An 18,435-nucleotide genomic window follows, 5' to 3' on the forward strand; every position below is an offset into this window, starting at 1 on the left:
TCTCAATTCACATACAGCGTTGTTTCCTATCTAATTGGTTTTTTATCATATGCAAGGAAAAGAGTTGAAAGCTAGATACAGAAGAAACCAGTCTTCTTTTCATCTAATGGCAAACTGCCTTACAGATTTTTGTGGCAGAGAGGATACCAACATTTTACTTCCATAAAAGTTTTCATTATCTGGGGTGCTCTTATAGTGACTACACAGAGCCCCACCAATTAATATCTAATAATAAAAATACTGAAAAGGTGATGTGCAAATACACAAAAAACTACCTTGATCTGCCATACTGACATAAACAAGGCAGTAATTTCAGTGTCAATTTACACTTTGTACACAACCTGCTTTCCAGCTATTCAAGGGAGATCAATAATTATGACAGTTCATTAGGTAATGCAGTTGACTTTTATTGTGCAGACCAAAAAAAATGCAGTCACCAACCCACCACTGCATAATGTATGAAATCAGTTAACAAAATTACTGTAAAAAATAACTTAGTTTCTGATGGGCAAATGGAAGCAACAGCTACAGCTTTCCCACATTCCTTTGTTGATACGAGGAAACGGTATTGAACCATTATACTCAGTAACTCAAGGACAAAACCATTCTGTTGTTTAGGGGGATAAAAATATCTTGATTTTCTCCCCCAATCCCCAACCTAACATTAGTTCATCTACAGGAAAAATGTCCTTTGGAGTTACTGCGGAAGTCCCACATTCTTTGCTCTCTAACTCTGATACCCAAGTACCTGATAGAGCTATCTTACTAGCATGTACACAACCCAGTGAAGCATTGCTTGGCTCCTCCAAAGCCAGCACACTTAATCTTCTGATTCCTCATAATGTGCATAGCCACTAGCATAGGTCCTTCCTAAATTCAAATTGCTGAACACATCCGTGGCCTCAGAATCTGAATCCTTCCCTCGCTCATCATTGTCATCTTCATCATCATCCTCTGCTTCATACTCATCGTATTCATCCTCACGGTCACCTGCCTCCCCAGCCTTGCTGGAGGAAAGGTTTTTCCAGTAGGCATCATAACCAGAAGCTCCATCTGCATCTTCTCCTCCAGTCTGTCGGCCAAATTTCAATGAACGTGCTGCAGGCAAAGAAAAATCATCATGCTCCCACTAATCCAACATTTCATTTCTTTTTTTCACTACCTGAAGAGTAGTTTAAATGGCAATTATTTTTCATTTATCCACAACTAAAATCTCAAACCAGACAAAAGCTTTCATTTTCTTGGAATGAATTAATTGTTGAGAATGAGACTGCTCAATTCCAGAACTCAGAAACACAAAGTTTTGCTCAAAACAAATAAAGCAAAACTGTGCAAAACAATTGAACATAGCCAGACACTACTCAGTGCTCCTAGGTAGAAATTAATCACTGATGGCACTTGTATGGCTTGTTAGCTAGAGAAACTGGCTTACTTGACATGCTCAGATCCTTTGTCTGCTGAGTTTCATGGCCACACTTAGGGCAGGGAGGCTTTTTCCCCTTTTCCTGCTTGAAAACCTTACTTCGCACGTGATCGTCACAAAAACAAGCCTGTGTGGTGAAGGGAGAGTACAAAGGCCAAATGTTTTAATCACAGAAGCACATTCTTCAACAACAAGCAAGCCAAAATGTGTCCAACATCAGCAGGGCTTTCTGGCTGGCATTACAATTTAATGAGGTCTCCCTGCAGTGGACATGGGGTCTGTGCACAGAGGAAGGACTCTGTGTTCAGTGTGGTTCAAGGGTTTCTGGGGAAGAGGCTGAACACAAGTGCCAATAACCATGCAGAGATAGTAACATAATCCAGGGCTGGATTGCAGGGCTGCCCACAAGGAGCCTGGCAAGCTTGGGTTTGTGCTGACAAGCTTAAATAAACACAATGAGATGTATGCCAGAACAAAACTATGCAGGAGCCTGGAGGAAAGAATTAGAGATGGGAAGTTCACAGACTGAGCACCAGGGTGCAGTGAAAATACCTGGAAAAAGGAACTGTTTGGAAGAGGCCACCAATGCCATGGGAGAGTGCAGGGAAAACATATGGAAGGTAAGAAGAGCAAGAGCAGGCAATGAACCAGCACCTGGAGAATCTGGACAATGCTGATGGTGCAGAAGGCGAAACTTTTTATACACAATTACTTCTGAGTGTGTCAAAATGTAAGCCCAATGCCAACAAATCAGCCTGTTCATCAACTGGATTAGCTGTGGGGATTACTCCTTTGGATGCAGCGGTTTCTAGTCAGATAATCACCTGACTGTTTAAAAGAACAACTTTCCTAATGGCTGCAGATCCACACTGGATCAAAGCGTTTTCCAAAGCCTTGGATTCTGTTCACCACCAAGGCTTTATTTTGTTGTCTTGGTTGTTTTTTAAAGCCCCAACACGTTGCAGGCCCAACTCAAAGAGAGCTGGGCGAAGAAGACCTCACTCTGCCTTGTGGCTAACAGGCAAGCACAGGTATAAGACCTTCTGTCCCCCACAGGTTTGACCCCAGACTACAGGAACTACAAAAGTAAAGTATGAATTTCCTTTTAATCATGAAGAGGAAGGTGTGGCAAGGCCTGATACCAGCCTTGGAGGCCAAGGAGAATAAGCCTAAAAACAGCTCCTCACGAGTGTCTTTACCTTGCAACGCAGGCAGGAATGCTGCCCCAGCCTGTTACAGGAGACACCTGTTGGAGAAAAGCAGAATGACAAATTCAGTGCTAGGAAACTGCAGACCTGTCATGTCTTTAAAACCTTGTAAAAGTATGCAGTACCATAATTGAGGCATTTATTTTTAATTCCCTGACACATCTCTACTCTAGCAATGTGAATCAGTCATTTTACCTCACAGCACCATTTTACTAGATTTTCTTAACTCTTAACCTCACTTTGACACAAAAAGTGAAATTTCAAGAAGGGAGAAGCATTTAACTATTTCTTGAGCTTCTAAACTTTTAAAACCTGAGGTTTCAGAACCATTTTAGTTAGAGGTCTCATCTTGCTTTTCCTTTTCTCACAGCATTCATATGAAGGAGAGCTAGAGATGTAAGAACACTTTAAGCTTGCCAACTTCCAAACCTAGAAAAGTTGTTACATTCTGTATTTTCTGTCATATCCTCTGGAAATGTACTTCACTGCACAAACTTCATAAGAGAATCTACCTGAGTTAAAGAACTGGAGCTGGTACACAAGCTGTAAGGAGCAGAATCAGTAGCCAAAATTTAACTTGTCTTGAACTCCAAATTGTTTTTATTATTCCACTAGAGGGAGTACAGTAAAGGCAAACACTCAGGAATTGGCAGGAACACGAAGCCTGGTGAATAGTTACTCCTCAAGAAACAGTAACACATACATTCCAGTTTCTGTGCAAGTACACATTCCTTACCTCCTTGTTTAACCCCTACAACAGCAGTTTTTCAATCTGAAGTAATAAATATTATGAGTTCTCCACATGAGCAGGACAGACATGGGATTTAGAGCTATGGCATGTTTAAAGATGGAACTGGAAATGCTGATGCTGAATATATATGCATTGTTTTTTGAGTACCTGAACTTCAAAAACCTCTCTCAGATAGTGATGGAAAGTAACAGCACCATTTCCACAGCTCAAATGGATTTATACTACAATTGCATGACCACATTTGAAGTTCATGTCTTCTGTAAAAATACAAGTCTTATAATCTTGTTACCTCACTGACAAAAATCTTGTCTCTATGAAGTCTGCTCTGTGCCACAAAACACAGTGAAAACCCTCAAAAAAATTCTCCCTCTATTTAGGGTGTGATACCACATGTGTGAATTGAGAGCTTCCAACAATCACTGAAGAAACATTCTTATGGAACAGCTGTTGCTGCCTCAATATTGCTGTGCAGGAAGAAAATGTATTCTGGCAGAATACATCTAGGGAATTCTGGCAGAATACATCAAGAGAAGCTAAGCAAGGCTTAAAAAATAGCTGGCTAGGAACAAAACTATGGAAGATGAAAAGAAGGTAAGAGATGTCTAAAGACACTGATTAAAATACGGAAATCACAAATATTCTGGACCAGGAGAAATCAATTAGGACAAGAGATTAGTCAGTTCAAAGGAAAACAGCGTTATGATAAAGATACCTGCAATTTCTACACTAAGAATTGAAAATGTTGCAACAGTCAAGATACACGCATACAAGTTTTGGGAAGGCAAACAAATGCTTGTTTTGCAATAAATCCAATCCTATTTAATGGTGGGTAGGCAAGAAATGCTGCTAGAAAAATTTAGTTATTTCAAATATGCAAAGTCTTGGCTTGTTTTGTTTTATTGTTGTTCTTTTTTTTAACTTCCTTTGAAGACACCTTGTTTCAGCCAGAGATGAGTAATGGATGAGCAGTGTCAGGCATGGCCGTCATGTCCTCTTACAAACAGCAGTTCTGTCCTGTAAGAGGCTGGCAGGAAAACAACTGCCAGGTATGCTCTGGCATGGAGGAAGGGCCATGAAAGAGAAAAAAGTTCCAGTCTGGATAACTGGATACCAAAAGCCAGTACATAGAAAACAGGCCCTTCCCTCCAGGGGTGGCAAAATCTACTTGGGAAAGGTGATGGAGAGTATTCTGGAGCACAGAGGAAACATAATCCCTTTGCCGTGGTGAAAGGGATTATGAATAACTAACTTACATTTAAATGTCTCTGCTTCCAGAACTTGGCAGCTGGCTTGATGCTCAAACTGATCATCTTCACAGAGGAAATCATGGCAAAAAGAGCAGGCGAATATTCTGCCTCCTGAAAGATTTATCAAGGCAAAATAATCAACAATGGACAGAGGCATCAAGTCCTGCTCTGCAAACAATTTAGGAGGTAGTTTTGACTGAAGACCAGTTCTCCCTTCTGTGACAAATGCTTCAAGGTCTTAATTAGACACTGCTATCCATTTTTACAATGAAAAATACCTCCTATTCTACAATATAAGACAGTATAACTATAAAGCAAGCATTACTTCTAGTACTTTTCCTCATTTTAATTTGACTGTAGCATAAACTATTTTTTTAAATCAGATCACACTCTCATCCAGTCTTCTCTGCTCAGCTGATACACACTTGAAATAAATACTTTAAAAGATTCAGAAAAGGAGATCAGTATGGTTTCCTAAGCAACTGGAAATCCAAATACCCGTGCTAGTGCAGAAGAATGGAGTAAGAATCGCAGAAACCTGTGTTGGCAATTTGATGCAGTGCTTAATTATGTGAATAATTAAGCTGATAAAACCATCATAATTTAGCTTAGGTAACCATCCCTGAATTGAGCACCGCATGTTCTTGAGCAGGTAATTTACTTCCCCCACTGTAAAATGACTATTTTTAAAATGGGGAGAATCCTTGCTTTGAACAAACATACTGCAAGGACTAATTTAAGGAAGACTAAAAAGGTTATTTAAAGAATACAGGTGCACTCACTTAAGCAATGCAAGGAAAGCAGTGTAATGTATATGTTCTTATTTTTAAATGTGAGCAACCTACCATGGTCCCAGACGCTTCTTTCACACTCAACGCATTCTGCATCTGCCAGAGGGCACATGCACGCGTGGGTGCTGAGACACTTCCTCCCGTGACACACCCAGGCTTCACAGAAATCACAGATTGCACCCTGCAATCACAGCGAGATACCATCTCAGCACTTCTGCAACACCAACAGAGCCTTATCCCATAATCCTCAATGTATCCTGGTATCCCTTCTCTCCATGGGCTCACTTTGGCTGAGTGAGATATTGAACCAAACCTGTTTTCCGAGTGCTGCGACCAAGCTGCTCCACAGTTCGTGTTTGTTTGTTATTCATTTCTGCAGGATTACATATGATGCAAAATAATTTGGTTCCCTATCTCAGTCCTGGTTTTTACATTTCTTATCACACACTTGGCACATGGAAAATTGTGTCCTCCAGTTGAAACCTGGGATCCATAAATGATAACAATGTTCTGGCAAAAATGAAATTTCAAAGACTTGAAAAATGCCTTTAGACTCTTAAAGCTGAAATCATTCACTTAGATTTTAAACTCTACTATATTAGAGCTCTGCAGAGAGCAAAGAACAAATAAGTTATTAGAAGTAAGTCTGACTATTTAACTTTTATTTTTATTAAATTGTAAGATCTCTGCTTCAGCTATCCTTAACTGTAGCATTTAAGAAGCCTCTCAGCCCATAGGTAACTAATTACTATGTGCATTACATGCACACAAAGCTAGGAAAACAATGGTGAATCCAAATTTAAGTGTTGATGTGTTCACTCCTGCATCAGTGAGTGCATGGGATCACACCAGCATGTAAAGGCTGGCTGTGTTACTGAGAACAGCTGATGGCCAGCTGCGGGCAGCAACAGGACAGAGGGTTAGATCATTATTCCAGAGGCTGTGACACTCACACCTTGCTTTCCAGAAACTAACTTGTCCTTCTAAGAACAAACCTTCAAAGGCCTGAAGCTATGATTATCTCTGATTAAGAGCCCAAAAGAAGGGGTTTGTTCATTAAAATTGCCGTCTAGTGGAACAGATTCCTCTCTGTGTTACTGACAATCTCTGCAGTACTAAGACAACAGCAACAAAAGTCTGCAGGTTTCTGCAGAATAATCCTACATTTTAATGAAGGCTGGGAATTGTCTGTGGTGCATGTAAGGGTCCAGTGCTCCTCGTGCATGTGCTTAGGGCCTGCCACCAACACAGATCCATTAGCATCCAGGACATGTGCTGGAGTCTGCAGGAGCTGAATCTAAAACTTCAAAATTTGGGGGTTTCAGTATAAGGGAAAAATCAGTTTGTTACAGAAAAGCAAGGAAAAAAACAAATTTGCCATGGTACATGCTATCATCCCACAAATCTGTTTTATCGTTTTTCCAGAAGATTTGCACAGAATATTCTCATAGTGCAAAGAGGGCTGTAATTTTGTATACATACCACCATAGCTAGTCCAGTACTGTACACACCAGCATGTTTTATAACACAGTCAGAAGACTTCATCATGCATTTGGTTTTTCCTGTTTAAAATAAAAAGGCAAGCAACCATAAGAAAACTATGTAGAAATAAAATAATAATATATTGATGCTTTAATTGATATTGATCAGAAATTATATAATCCCTAAAAAAGGCAGTATTTATTGGTGCCTTGCTAGCAGTCAGAGCTTTTGTAGTTTTGCTGCTGTTATGAAACAATGCTCCACATGGAAACAGTCAGATTTCTCAAACCTAAAAGAAAGTGAGACAATTGTTTCCAAAGAAGACAAGCCATGATCCAGGCTTGCAAACCTCTGGGGATTAGAGGCATATATACTGATCAAAGAAGATAATTCCCAAGGTGGATATTCACAGCAGATTCACAAGAACCTGCTCCACATCACAGAGGTACTTAAGGATAAAGCTACTGTAACATAGATACTGAGAGTTCAACACAGAAACAGGACTGAGGACAGCTTGTTTTCATTCATCACTTCTACTCACCACATTGTGCACAAATGGGCAATTTCTGAACAGAATTACAGAAGTAACAAAAAGCTCTATTCTTCTGTCGTCTAGGCACATGGAGGTGAAAAAAACAAAAATAAAGTATTACACTTTAAAAGAAAGCATTAAAAATAACTGTAAAATGTCTGAAACAAATACTAAACTATTGGTTTTAGAAGGGTAAAAATTCTTACCTTTGGCACTTATCACATTCCTTAAAAGAAAAAATAAAACACTGGTTAATTATTTTCATACTAGGAAAAATATATAAAATTTACAGACCTCCACAGGGAGTTACAATTAGGATCCAAACCTTTTAATCAATATTCTGTCTGGTGCAAAGGTAACCTTAAATAGGAAGGATAGCAGGAAGAATGGCATTCTAGTGGCATTAAATGCATTCAAGGTGTTATCACTGGGTTTACACAATCAAAAATTAGGTACTTTAATAAAGAATACTTGAGGTCACTTTACCATTGAAGCATTGCAAGGGTGTTTGGCCAGGTCTATGTTGGCTCGTGAAGCTCTGATCTGCTTCTCACGCTCCCGACGGTTCTCGGCTTTCTTACGAGCACCCGTCTTCTTTTTAGGCATGTTTACTCTGTGGGGGGAAAAACACATTTTCTGTACTTACATAAAACATGTAAGTACATACATGGACACACATGACACATCCAGCACTAAACCTGGATTAGACAGTTCCTGCATTAACTGTGCTTCATCTCCATTCTCCTCCTTGCCTGAAAGTTTCTTCTGAAATGCAGAATAAGGGGACAATCCACAAGGAAGAGCCATGTGATGAACCACAAAGAATCTTGTGATCTAGAAAACTTTGCTAGCCTGAACTTCCGTGTTTAACTCTCTTTGAAGGGTTTTGCCTTAAAAAAATAAAACCATTACTATCTGCAGGTTTATTGGTTTGCCTTGCCCGTTTAATAAGCAACTGTAAGGACAGCTGCAGCATCAACAGGCAGTCAATTCTAGCAGCTGGAAGAAAAATTAGTATCTTCATTCAAAAGGTCTTATAAACCAAAGAATCCTAACTTTCCTGAACACAGAAATATATTGTCCTGACCAGATTCTAAAATTTGCTTTTGATAGCACACATAAATCAGTTTTCCTGCGCTGTTGCATTTTGCACTATGTTTAAATTGTATTAGTGTCATATTTTGTAGTCAAAATTATATTGCTGTGCTGCCTGCTGGCAACTGTCATTTTTCTAGAGTGTGACATTTCTGACACTGGGAGTCCATTATCAGGCTCCACACTAATTTCCAAACCACTCAAATGCTGATTTAATGACGGAATCTAATAGTTAGTATTTATACCTTGACTTCTTCACATTCCCTCATAATGGAAAGCACCAAAATGACAAACTGTTTTCATGAAAAGCACTGCCCTAGCGCCTCCTGAGGACACAGGCTATGGGAAATTTCAGATGGCAGTTTTCAGAAAGTTGCACTGAACTAAGTGACAGCAGAACTGCAATGTCAGGTCCCTTTAGCAAAGCTGTTGAGTGAATCAATGCTTTCAAACACCATGCAATAATAACAACATCCTGTAGATCAATATTCTTATCACTCTTTCCCTCTGAGCTTTCATTTAGGTCGTTTGTTGTCTTTGTCCTGGGATCAAATTTTTTAAGAAATTTACCGTATTTGTAATTTTTGGACTAGAGCTTAGCAATGCTATGATTCCAAAAATTTTTACAACATAAACCCTGTCTGCCTTCAATTCCTTTCAAAGCAGAGTATCACCTTTTGAAATCACTAATTAGTATTCAAATGCCTCTGCAGAGTGTTCTACCTTCACTTTTGGCACACTGTTACCAAATGCTCAGGCAGGAAAGACCCAGTGCATTCTGTCTGCAACCCACACCCCTGAGGGAGAGAAAAGTGCATCTGAAGGACCTAAAATAAGAGGTTGTAGGTCCATGCCTGGTTCCCCCCTCAGCCCCAGAGGGTACAACTGTGCCGCCCTACAGAGCACTGGAGCTCCTGCATGGGAAGCATTCTACACAAAGGCTGCTTCACCATTTGAAGCTTCCTCCTCAGAGTGAAATGCTGTGCCTGGGTCACAGCAGCAGCCGTGGGAGTGAGCATCGCTCTCCTGCTCAATGGCTGATGCTGTGGCACAGGAGCAGAGCTCAGATATCGGGAGGCTATGCAGGAATGGGGTGAATAGTTCAAAGGGTAAAATGCAGTATGTGAGAGTTGGGTTGCCAGCACTGTGTTCCCCTCTGTAAATTTTCACCTCCTGTTACTCTCCTGCTGCATTATTTGCTAAGGCAACCAGGGGCAAAGACTATGGATTTCCCACCACACCTCCAAAGAATGGTGGTTGTGCTGTGAGGTGCATTAACAATGTCCAGCATCCAAGTTCTACTGAAGTCACGGGTTCTTGTCCTTGGTGAGGTTGCAAAGACACCCTGACTGCACCTGAACTGCAGGTTCCTGGATCGTCTGTGCCTTGCCTCATTATCTGGTGGAACAGTGCCCACCCTGCTGTCACAGACACGGGGAACAGCTGGGACGCGCTGCTCACTGAGGGAAACTGTATTAACAGCAGTTCATACTTAAAAGGATCATGAACTGAACGTCCTAATAACGCAAAAATTATTTTCCAGGTACCATGACTTACTCCACCTTTTAAAAGCAAGGTGGGTAAAAGCTGTGGGCCCGCAGCCCCGGTGGCTGCTGTGCTGTCGGTGCCCAGGTGTGCGGGGCTTTCCTCAGGTGTCCCCTGCCCGGCTGCCTCCTCAGGACCGGCCCTGGCACCGCCGGGAGCCGGGCCGGACCCGCTCCGAGGCTGGGGGCGAAGCTAAGGGGGCTGCCCTTGCCGTGGGCACTGCCGGTGCTCAGCTTTAGCGCTTTCCCTCATCTTAGGTGCTCGGGTGCCCCGACCCGGCCGGTGCTCAGCCCTTAGCGCTTTCCCTCATCCTCGGTACTCGGGTGCCCCGACCCTGCCACATCAGCCTTTAGCGCTTTTCCTCAGCCTCGGTGCTCGGGTGCCCGACCCTGCCGCATCCCGCTGCCGGCCCGGACCGCCGCGCTCCGCGCTCCCCGGCACTGGGTTATGGGGGAGCCGGACACCGCTTCGCTTGCTCGGGCACGGAAGCCGTAAGGGCCCGGAACCGAGACCCTCACCGCCTCTAGCCCGGCCCCTCTGAGGCACCATCGCCCTTCAGCGCCCCGGGCCCGGGCCTGCCCCCTCTATTCCCATTCCCGTTCCCGCTCCCATTCCCGCCCCCGCCCCGCTCCAACCTGGCTCGGCGGCCGCGCGGAAGCCGGAAGCGGCGGTGCGCCACGGTGCGCTGCCCGCCCGGCCCGCGCCGCCCGGCGGGAACGTTCTGAGCAGCGGCCTGCCCCTCTCCTCTTTCTAACACAACACATATAACGTTCATTTTAATATTTGCTAAAAGCCAATCATATAATACATGCATTTTTCACAGTGTGTATTTGTGATTGTGATATGTGTGGAGACCAACAATGGGACAGTTGCCAATTCTAATAATAACTGAGGAAAGTAAAGCATGGAAGAAGGCCTTTGAACCTATCTTTTATTTGGAATTAACCCTGGTTGATTTAGGAGCATTGGAATTAAAGCGTTAAGGATGTTGCTCTTTGCTTGTAGTTAATCCTTAAAGAGTTCTGCAATAATAACCTTTTGAAGTATAATTTTAGAATATTGCTTGCATCCTTGAAACTATAGCTTTGGAATTATAGAAAGGAAATACGCTTGTCTCATGCCTTAATAAAGCAGAGAAAAACAGCTTGAGAAAGGAAGATGAACATCAACATCAACTCGTCCAAGGGAAGCTGGACATCACTGTTATGAGATTTAGAGTCTCTGCAATTAAAAGGTGGACACACATCTGGGGAGCTGGACCCCACTAGATGGGATTCGTCTTTCTTCTTTCGGAAACTGGACCATCACCATCTGGGGATACTCCTTTGAGATACATCCTGAGAAAAACTAAATCAAAATAGTGTATAGAATAGTGACGTAAAAATTGGGAATAGAAATTCTGAGAAAGCTGATGAGTACCCCTATAAATACCTGTAACCCTCAACTACCGGTGTGCAGTTGGAGGGAAAACTTCCCCCACTGTACCCAGTGCTGTATTGCTCATACTTCACCATATTAATTAATAAATTGATTGCTGCTTGAATATTGGCCTAGCCAAGCTTCTTATTCATAACAGTTGTAAGGGGCATCTGAAAAGTTATCTCTGAAATCTTTCATCTGTGGCTTGAGCTGTTTTTAAAATGAAGTATTGATTAATCCGAAAGGCACAACTTTGCCAGGCATAGTCCTGGTGAAGGCTGTGAGAAGTTCAGAGAAAAGAATGATAAACAATTCCCATCTTCACTTGCTGCCGTGTGGTTGTGAACATCTGGAATGTGTTATGGAGATTTCTCTTGTGTGACTGGGCATTTTTACACAAACTCATGATTGAAAAAGAACTCTAGAAAACCCCCAAGGAGATATGTAAACACTAATATTTTTATCTTAGTTTTATTTTATCCTGTGAAACATTAACTGCCTCAAATAGGTTTCAGCAACCACCTTCTAGATGGCAGGAGTTTGTCACTTCTCTCGTGAACAGAAAAATATCTTATTTTCCGAACCAACAGAGTGGCCTAAGGCTGTAATTTAAAAAAAAAATGGATGAGAATAGCCAATTTAGAGCTTACAGAACTTCCATTAGCAGTACTGGAGCAGTCTCTGGTGAATTGTTGCAGACTTGTTTCAAGAAAAATGCAGAAAGTAATGAGAGTCAGCCTCATTTTTAGAGGTTTTCAGTGAGAAGCAGTGGAAGGACAGTGAGTGTGGCTCTGAATGGTTATCATTCCATATTTCCTGTCAGAGCATCAGAATTGTCACGTCTTCACTTAATGCCTGCTGTCTGGCTGGCCAAGATAACAGATGAGGGCCACCCCACACTGCCTGGAAAAGGTATTTGTCTAGTCAAGAGCTTTCAAAACAGCACATTGTTGACTGTCTTAACCCTCAGCTGAGCTACCTGCAGAGGTCACTCGAGAGAAAAGTGAAAGTCACTTTTGTGAGCTAAATGATGCAGACAGCAGAGCTGCTGGTCTCATGCTGAAGGCATAGCCCTGCAGCAGCATGCACTGGTTCCCTCTTCTGTTCCACTCATGCATCTCATAAAGTTAGTTTTACCTATACAAAGGGCCAGAGGATGCTAATGAAGCAGAATCTCTCAAAAATAAACGGATCTCCTGGATACAGAACTTTGAGCAGTATCTTTCCACCTCGCTCTCTTTTTTGTTCACCTTTCAGAGTCATGCGGCAAGTCAGAGGAGTGACACTCCGGATTACATGGTGATTGCTGGTCAGGTACATATTTTCAAGGCAGTAAATTCACATTTCAGATGGGAATAATTCAGCAAAGAGGTGTCTGAGGGAAGTGGGCTTGCTTTTTCTAGGGTCGGAGCTGAGTAGTGCCATAGCAGCGCCGCATACCAGCTCACGTGGACACTAAACATCTTCAAGGCTGTTCTGCTCACTTCTTCCTCTGCTCATCTCTTAAAAATTCTTCCTTTACTGTGAGAGCATGTTTCAGGAATAGACATTTACTTATTCCTTACATTACTCATGTAATAATAAAGGATTCGTGCCTTCTCACTTTTACTGCTGAAAATTATGGAGATCAGAAAGGAAAATCAGGAAATGAGATGTGTGCACAGCCTCTATCAGAATGGCAATATTCTGGGGCAGATAAGACCTTCATATGCAGTGACATCAGACTATGCTGGATGAAAATGAAATATTTTTACTGCCTCTTGCTGTGATATCTCAGTCCTTTTAAAGATACAAGAAAGCATAGTATCTCTCAACTTGAAATACGTACTAAGTTGTTGTCATTTACTTCTAATTTAATGAACTGAAATTTCTTTTTTCTCTTAGTAATATGTTCTGATCTATTTAAGCCCCTATTGCCTACCTGCCTATTACCATAATTGTCTTCATTATTGCAATGTCTACTTGCAACATTCAATATGTTTGCCTCCCTGGGGATTGCATTGTAAAATAGGTGCAGCATACACCTTTCCAAGTGACCTTTGAAAAGGCGTACATCAAATTTAATTTGTTTTTAAATCCTGACCTTGCAGCAACAGACCTTAAAAGTCATGTCAATATTTGTTTGATGTAAGATTATTTTGTCTGACGACATTTATACTTGCTGATTTAACTACATAAAGAAATGGGAAACAAAGAAAATAACTTGAGGCAAAAATCTTTAGTGACGTCTACTGAATTGGCATGTTCAGATATAATATTTTAAAATAAGCATCCTAGAATTAGATGTAGAGATCTTTTGTGTGTATGTTTTCTTTTCCCCCTGCTATTATACCTGCTGCTTGCAGTCATTAATCTTAGCCCTGGAAAGTCATGCCCCAAGAAATTTCTAGATGGTTATTTTGTCTGGTCAATGTTTGTATCAAGAGGGAAAAGAAGAAAGATATGAGATAAAGCAAAAAGAGAAATTTTGCTGTTAAGTGATTAGAGTCTTGATTCAGGGAGCTCACTCTGTTGTCAACTTCTTTATTAAAATCTATTAATCTTTCCTATGATATTCAAGTTGTATTTTTTCACATTTCTTCCATGACTTCAACAAAATACTGAACAGCATTTTTATCATGGTATCTTACTGGGGCTTTTTATTTTGGTTTTTGAGATGAAAGATATGCAGTAAAGCTAATACTGCAATTTATGTGCACAATTAATGTGCCATCATATGTTAATTACCATATATTAATTAAGATTGCTGAGGTGAGGGGATAGTGCAGGACTAATCAGTTACTCATTTTGTAACATAAGGGGGAAGCTATAATTTTTTGTTATGGAGAAATAAGTTGCTGCCTGCTGGCAAGTTATTAGTATTGTTTTTCCATTATGAGATAGCAATATCATAAATTACCTTGTTTCTCTCCTCTCTGATCCCATCAAAAGGCTGGCACACAATGATATATTTGCTGCATAGGTGACACTAGGAGGCTTTGTTTGCAAAGAAGAGCAGGGAGATGTTTGATGAATGGCAGCACCTGTGTGACAGAAATGAAAAAGGTAAAAAGAAAAAAAATCAAGGTCAGACAGAGGATGACTGATGACAAGAACTTCTGTCTCAGTGCTGGAGGCTTGTCAGGTGGATGTGGCAGAGAAGAATGAAAAACGTGAACTTTTTAATTGGTCCCAGAACATTGGAGTAATTCACAAAAGTGATCAGGAGATGCCAACGTGATCAGGAGATGCCAAGGTGATCAGGAAGCTGAGAAGCCAGTCCCATAGGAGGAGGCCAAAGGCCTCCATGTTTTTCTTCTATTATCAAGCTGTGTGACATGTTCCTCTTTGGTGTCACTTCTTATCTAGAGAGCAATTTTTCCCCTTTAATTATGGCTTTTCCTTGTTTAGTAGAATTCTTTTGTAGAAATCTTATGCAAATATGAAGTGAATGGTCTTCCTGTCTAATTACAGCTCCATTTAGATGACATTAATATCAGTGGCACTGAGCACTGGCTGAATTAAATAGTGAATTTTTTCAGCTAATGAAAGCTGAAGGACAGATCATTTGTTTTATGACATACAACATGGGTGGCTTTGCTGTTGATTCAGAGGACTGAAAGAGAATTTTTGCATCAAGTGTTCACTTCCCTGACATTGTAAGGAGTTCTCTCTTATAATCTCTTTCACAAAATTACCAAGCTCCCATCTTACTTGTCCTCAGCGTGTTTTTGAAAAGCACTGTGGACAAAGAAGAGCATTGCACCCAGTGTAGCATAGCATCATACAGCAATCCATCATATATTGAATTTCACAGTGTAGGAGATGTAATACCTGTATTATAAATAAGATGTTTGAATGCAGGTAATCGACTGTCAAATCAGATGCTTATGGCACGATGAAAAATTACACTTGGAACCATTTCTAGGCATGGGTATCAGTCCTCAGTATTCTGATTGCTTTAGAAAACCCATTTGTTTATGTTCCACTACTGTTTGTTGGTATTCTGAAAATAGTTTCTATTCATTCTCATTTGTGTTTTATTAGATTTCATTTATAGTCCAAAGTTGTAATAACAGTTCTATTGCTTCTCAAGTACCTGTACATTTAGACTTTTTGAAATGTCATTCTAAATAGTCATGTGCTTACTATGTGAATAGTCATGTTCACTAAACTCCTTATTTATATTTATGGTGGAGTAATGAATCTCTAGTCCTACTCTGAGCTAGAGCTTATCCACTGGTGATATATTGTGAAACACATTTCCATTTTTATAGTAGGTGTTTGAAGCATAGTGCTGTTAAAAAACTGAGCAAAAGCCTTTTTGATGGATTATGAGGGGGAATGGAAGAGTTTGATCCAATTGTTTAATTGTATTTAAATATTATTTAAAACACTAACAAAAGCTGCAACTCTGTTGACAAGACACAAAGCAGGACAAAAGCAAGCAGTTTCTGAAAACTGCATTCTGGGCTGTGAGCTGGTTTCTTTGCTCATTTTTACTAGGTTATATCTCTTTTTGACAAGACAGAGTTCTGCAATCTCTGCACTGAGTGTGTGTCTGATGGGTCCTGGAAGTATCGAGGTGTTTGAAGGGTTGTTTGTTTGTTTTCCTGTGTTTCTTGTTGGTGTCATGTCTCTGGGCAGGCTGTTGCCATCTGCAGCTAGGACGTGGCTATGTATTTTATGTGAAGTTAAATATTTGTCTGCAAGGGCTTTGAGGCTATGAATTTGCGATTTGCATTGTGATGAGTGAAGTTAGAAAGGAATAACTTTTGGCCACTGCCTGCTTCTCTTGGTCTGACCCACTCTGAGCTTGAAGACCTTCCAGGCATCCCACAAAAGCTAGTTGTGTAACAGATTTGGGCTGGAAGATGGATGGGATGCCCCTGGCAGCCAGTATGTTTTTATGTTTTCCCAGCATTTTCATTTGTATCATTACCCAGCTGAAGTAAAATGTTGCTTGCTTTTTTTTTTTTTTTTTTTTTTTTTTTTTTTTTTTTTTTTGCAAGTGGCTGCTTGTTGGAGTTTATTTGCATAGTAGTGTTTTTGTCACTGGTCAGTTAATTTTAAATCTAATTAATTTCAGAAAGCTCAGACCTTTTAAATGAGCTCACTGTTTTCCTATGTTAAATCCAGCTAAAACAGCCTAGAATGAACTGGAGTACTGGCCTAGAAAGGAAAAGCTTCACAGCCCATTACTGATCCCCTGAGCCATCTCATCCCCTTTGCTGTCATATAATGTTTGTTTAATGTAAAATTTCCATAGAAGCCAAACAAAATAAAAGCCAGAATGCAGAACAGCAGCTCTTTGCCATTCAGATATTAAAATGGGAAGGCAGTGACAATGAGATTCCCTTTCACAAATGCATCAGTGACCTTAGGGAGACCCTCACCAGGGAAATGCCGCGGTGCTGAGAGAAGGCTTGGCTCAGAGGAGGAGGTGGACAAGCCTCTTTTGGCACCACGGGCTGCAGTCATAGGGAACTTTGCTTTCAGCAAGGATTTCCAAAATCAGTGCTCTGGGCCAGGCTGCCACTGTGCATGTTGCCAAGTAAATCTGGGCAGGAGTGTGTCACTGTGTGACTGACTGAGGAAGCACATCATTCCACGAGTCACTGCAGATTTCTATGCATGAGTGACTGTTGCTCTGCTCAAATATGAATAAATAACATTCAGAGCCCCCAGTCATTCCAAAAAGGATTAATCAAGTAACTGGATTGTCAAAAAACATTCCTTGCTGAATTTATTAATGAGGTTTCAGGGGCTAAAGTAAATTCAGCATCCCAGCAGTTTCTCTTGGGTCATTTAAAGTTCCCAGGAAGATCAAAGGAAGGCCTCGAATTAAGATCTTTGAAAATCTGAAGCCCAAATGGGATCACTTGTGTGAAAGGTGGAAATGATGTGTTCAGAGCCCTGTGCACATATCCCCTCTTGTGGGATGCTCTCCAGCTCAACAAGTGCCTCTGCGGCCACTGGTGCATCTGTCAGATTTTGCACAGCATTGGGTGTTGACTGCAGCACTCATCCATTGGTGAGCTGGGGATTGAAGTACTTGGCAATGAGGGGAGAGCTGTAAAATGGGAAAGGCAGCCTGAAAATACTTGCTGAGGGGAGAGAATTTCAGAGCTCCCTTGCTGAGCATAAGGTACAGGTACCTGTTTTCACATGGACCTGCTGAGTCTGGAGCTTTGAGCAGGACCCTCACCTGGCTTTCTGTCCTGAGCTTGTGGGAGCTGGCCATTGCCTTGTTTCTGGTCCTCAGAGATATGGCCCTACTCCAGCCCTTGGCCCTAACAAGTGCACAGGGACCTTGAGATGAGCCAAGATTTGTTGCACTGTTTAAGGTCACCATTTCAATCCCCTCTCAGCCCACATATCACAGGGCTGGAGTCTCTGGTCCCTTGTTGGTCAGACTTGTTGGCCTGTACACCTAATAATTTTTCTATGTTTTTGGCCCTTGCCTTCCCTGATGCAGTTTTTAATATCTTTCATGCTGCAATTTTCATGGGAAATACAATAGAGATGTAAAACAATCAGAGTTGGTGTTTTTACTCTACAGAAAGTAGCCATAATAAGTTTGAAAATTTTAGATGGCATATTTTTATCACTTTCCTCTATATACAACAAAAAAATGGATTTTGTCAGGCCTTGTAATATAGCTCGAATATTCAGAATAGTCTAATGTTCAACTATAATTCATGTAGTATAAAAAAATAACTTTCTACATGAGCAGGACTATTTGGTAGGGCTACTCAGTATATTGCAGTGTCCAAGTGTAAGCCACAGTACAGTGATTTCCTTATGCATTGTCTGTATGCAATTATTAAGAATATTTAACATATTTTGTCTTTATTCCCCCAACGTAAAAATTAAAATGTTAAAAAATTTTAAAAAACATTAAAAATTAAAGCACAGTGACAAATATTCTCTATAGCTTGAAAATTGGCATGTAATATATCC

General features: G+C 41.0%; 1 protein-coding gene across 1 annotated transcript; it reads right to left on the minus strand.

Moving 5' to 3' along the window:
* Positions 1-386: 386 nt before the first annotated feature.
* On the minus strand, positions 387-10,864 carry ZNF330 (zinc finger protein 330). Its single transcript, XM_074541866.1, has 10 exons — positions 10,710-10,864; positions 7,921-8,047; positions 7,641-7,660; positions 7,444-7,514; positions 6,903-6,982; positions 5,475-5,601; positions 4,636-4,740; positions 2,623-2,669; positions 1,433-1,550; positions 387-1,098 (listed from the first exon to the last, which is right to left on the minus strand). Exons 1-10 carry the CDS (start codon positions 10,847-10,849, stop codon positions 821-823), a joined length of 1,113 nt encoding a protein of 370 aa, XP_074397967.1. The 5' UTR covers positions 10,850-10,864; the 3' UTR covers positions 387-820.
* Between the last annotated feature and the right edge of the window lie 7,571 nt (positions 10,865-18,435).

The sequence above is a fragment of the Zonotrichia albicollis genome, chromosome 5, assembly GCF_047830755.1.
Source record: "Zonotrichia albicollis isolate bZonAlb1 chromosome 5, bZonAlb1.hap1, whole genome shotgun sequence".
NCBI classification, from domain to species: domain Eukaryota; kingdom Metazoa; phylum Chordata; class Aves; order Passeriformes; family Passerellidae; genus Zonotrichia; species Zonotrichia albicollis.

What these genes read in the sequence shown, in the direction of transcription:
- ZNF330 (XM_074541866.1), bottom strand. Translation starts at nt 10,849, where the DNA reads ATGAACGTTATATGTGTTGTGTTAGAAAGAGGAGAGGGGCAGGCCGCT. An exon ending in ACCCTTGCAATGCTTCAATG is followed by an intron (nt 7,661 to 7,920) that starts GTAAAGTGACCT and finishes TTTTCTTTTAAG; the next exon opens with GAATGTGATAAGTGCCAAAG. An exon ending in AAAGGATCTGAGCATGTCAA is followed by an intron (nt 1,099 to 1,432) that starts GTAAGCCAGTTT and finishes CTTTGCCTGCAG; the next exon opens with CACGTTCATTGAAATTTGGC.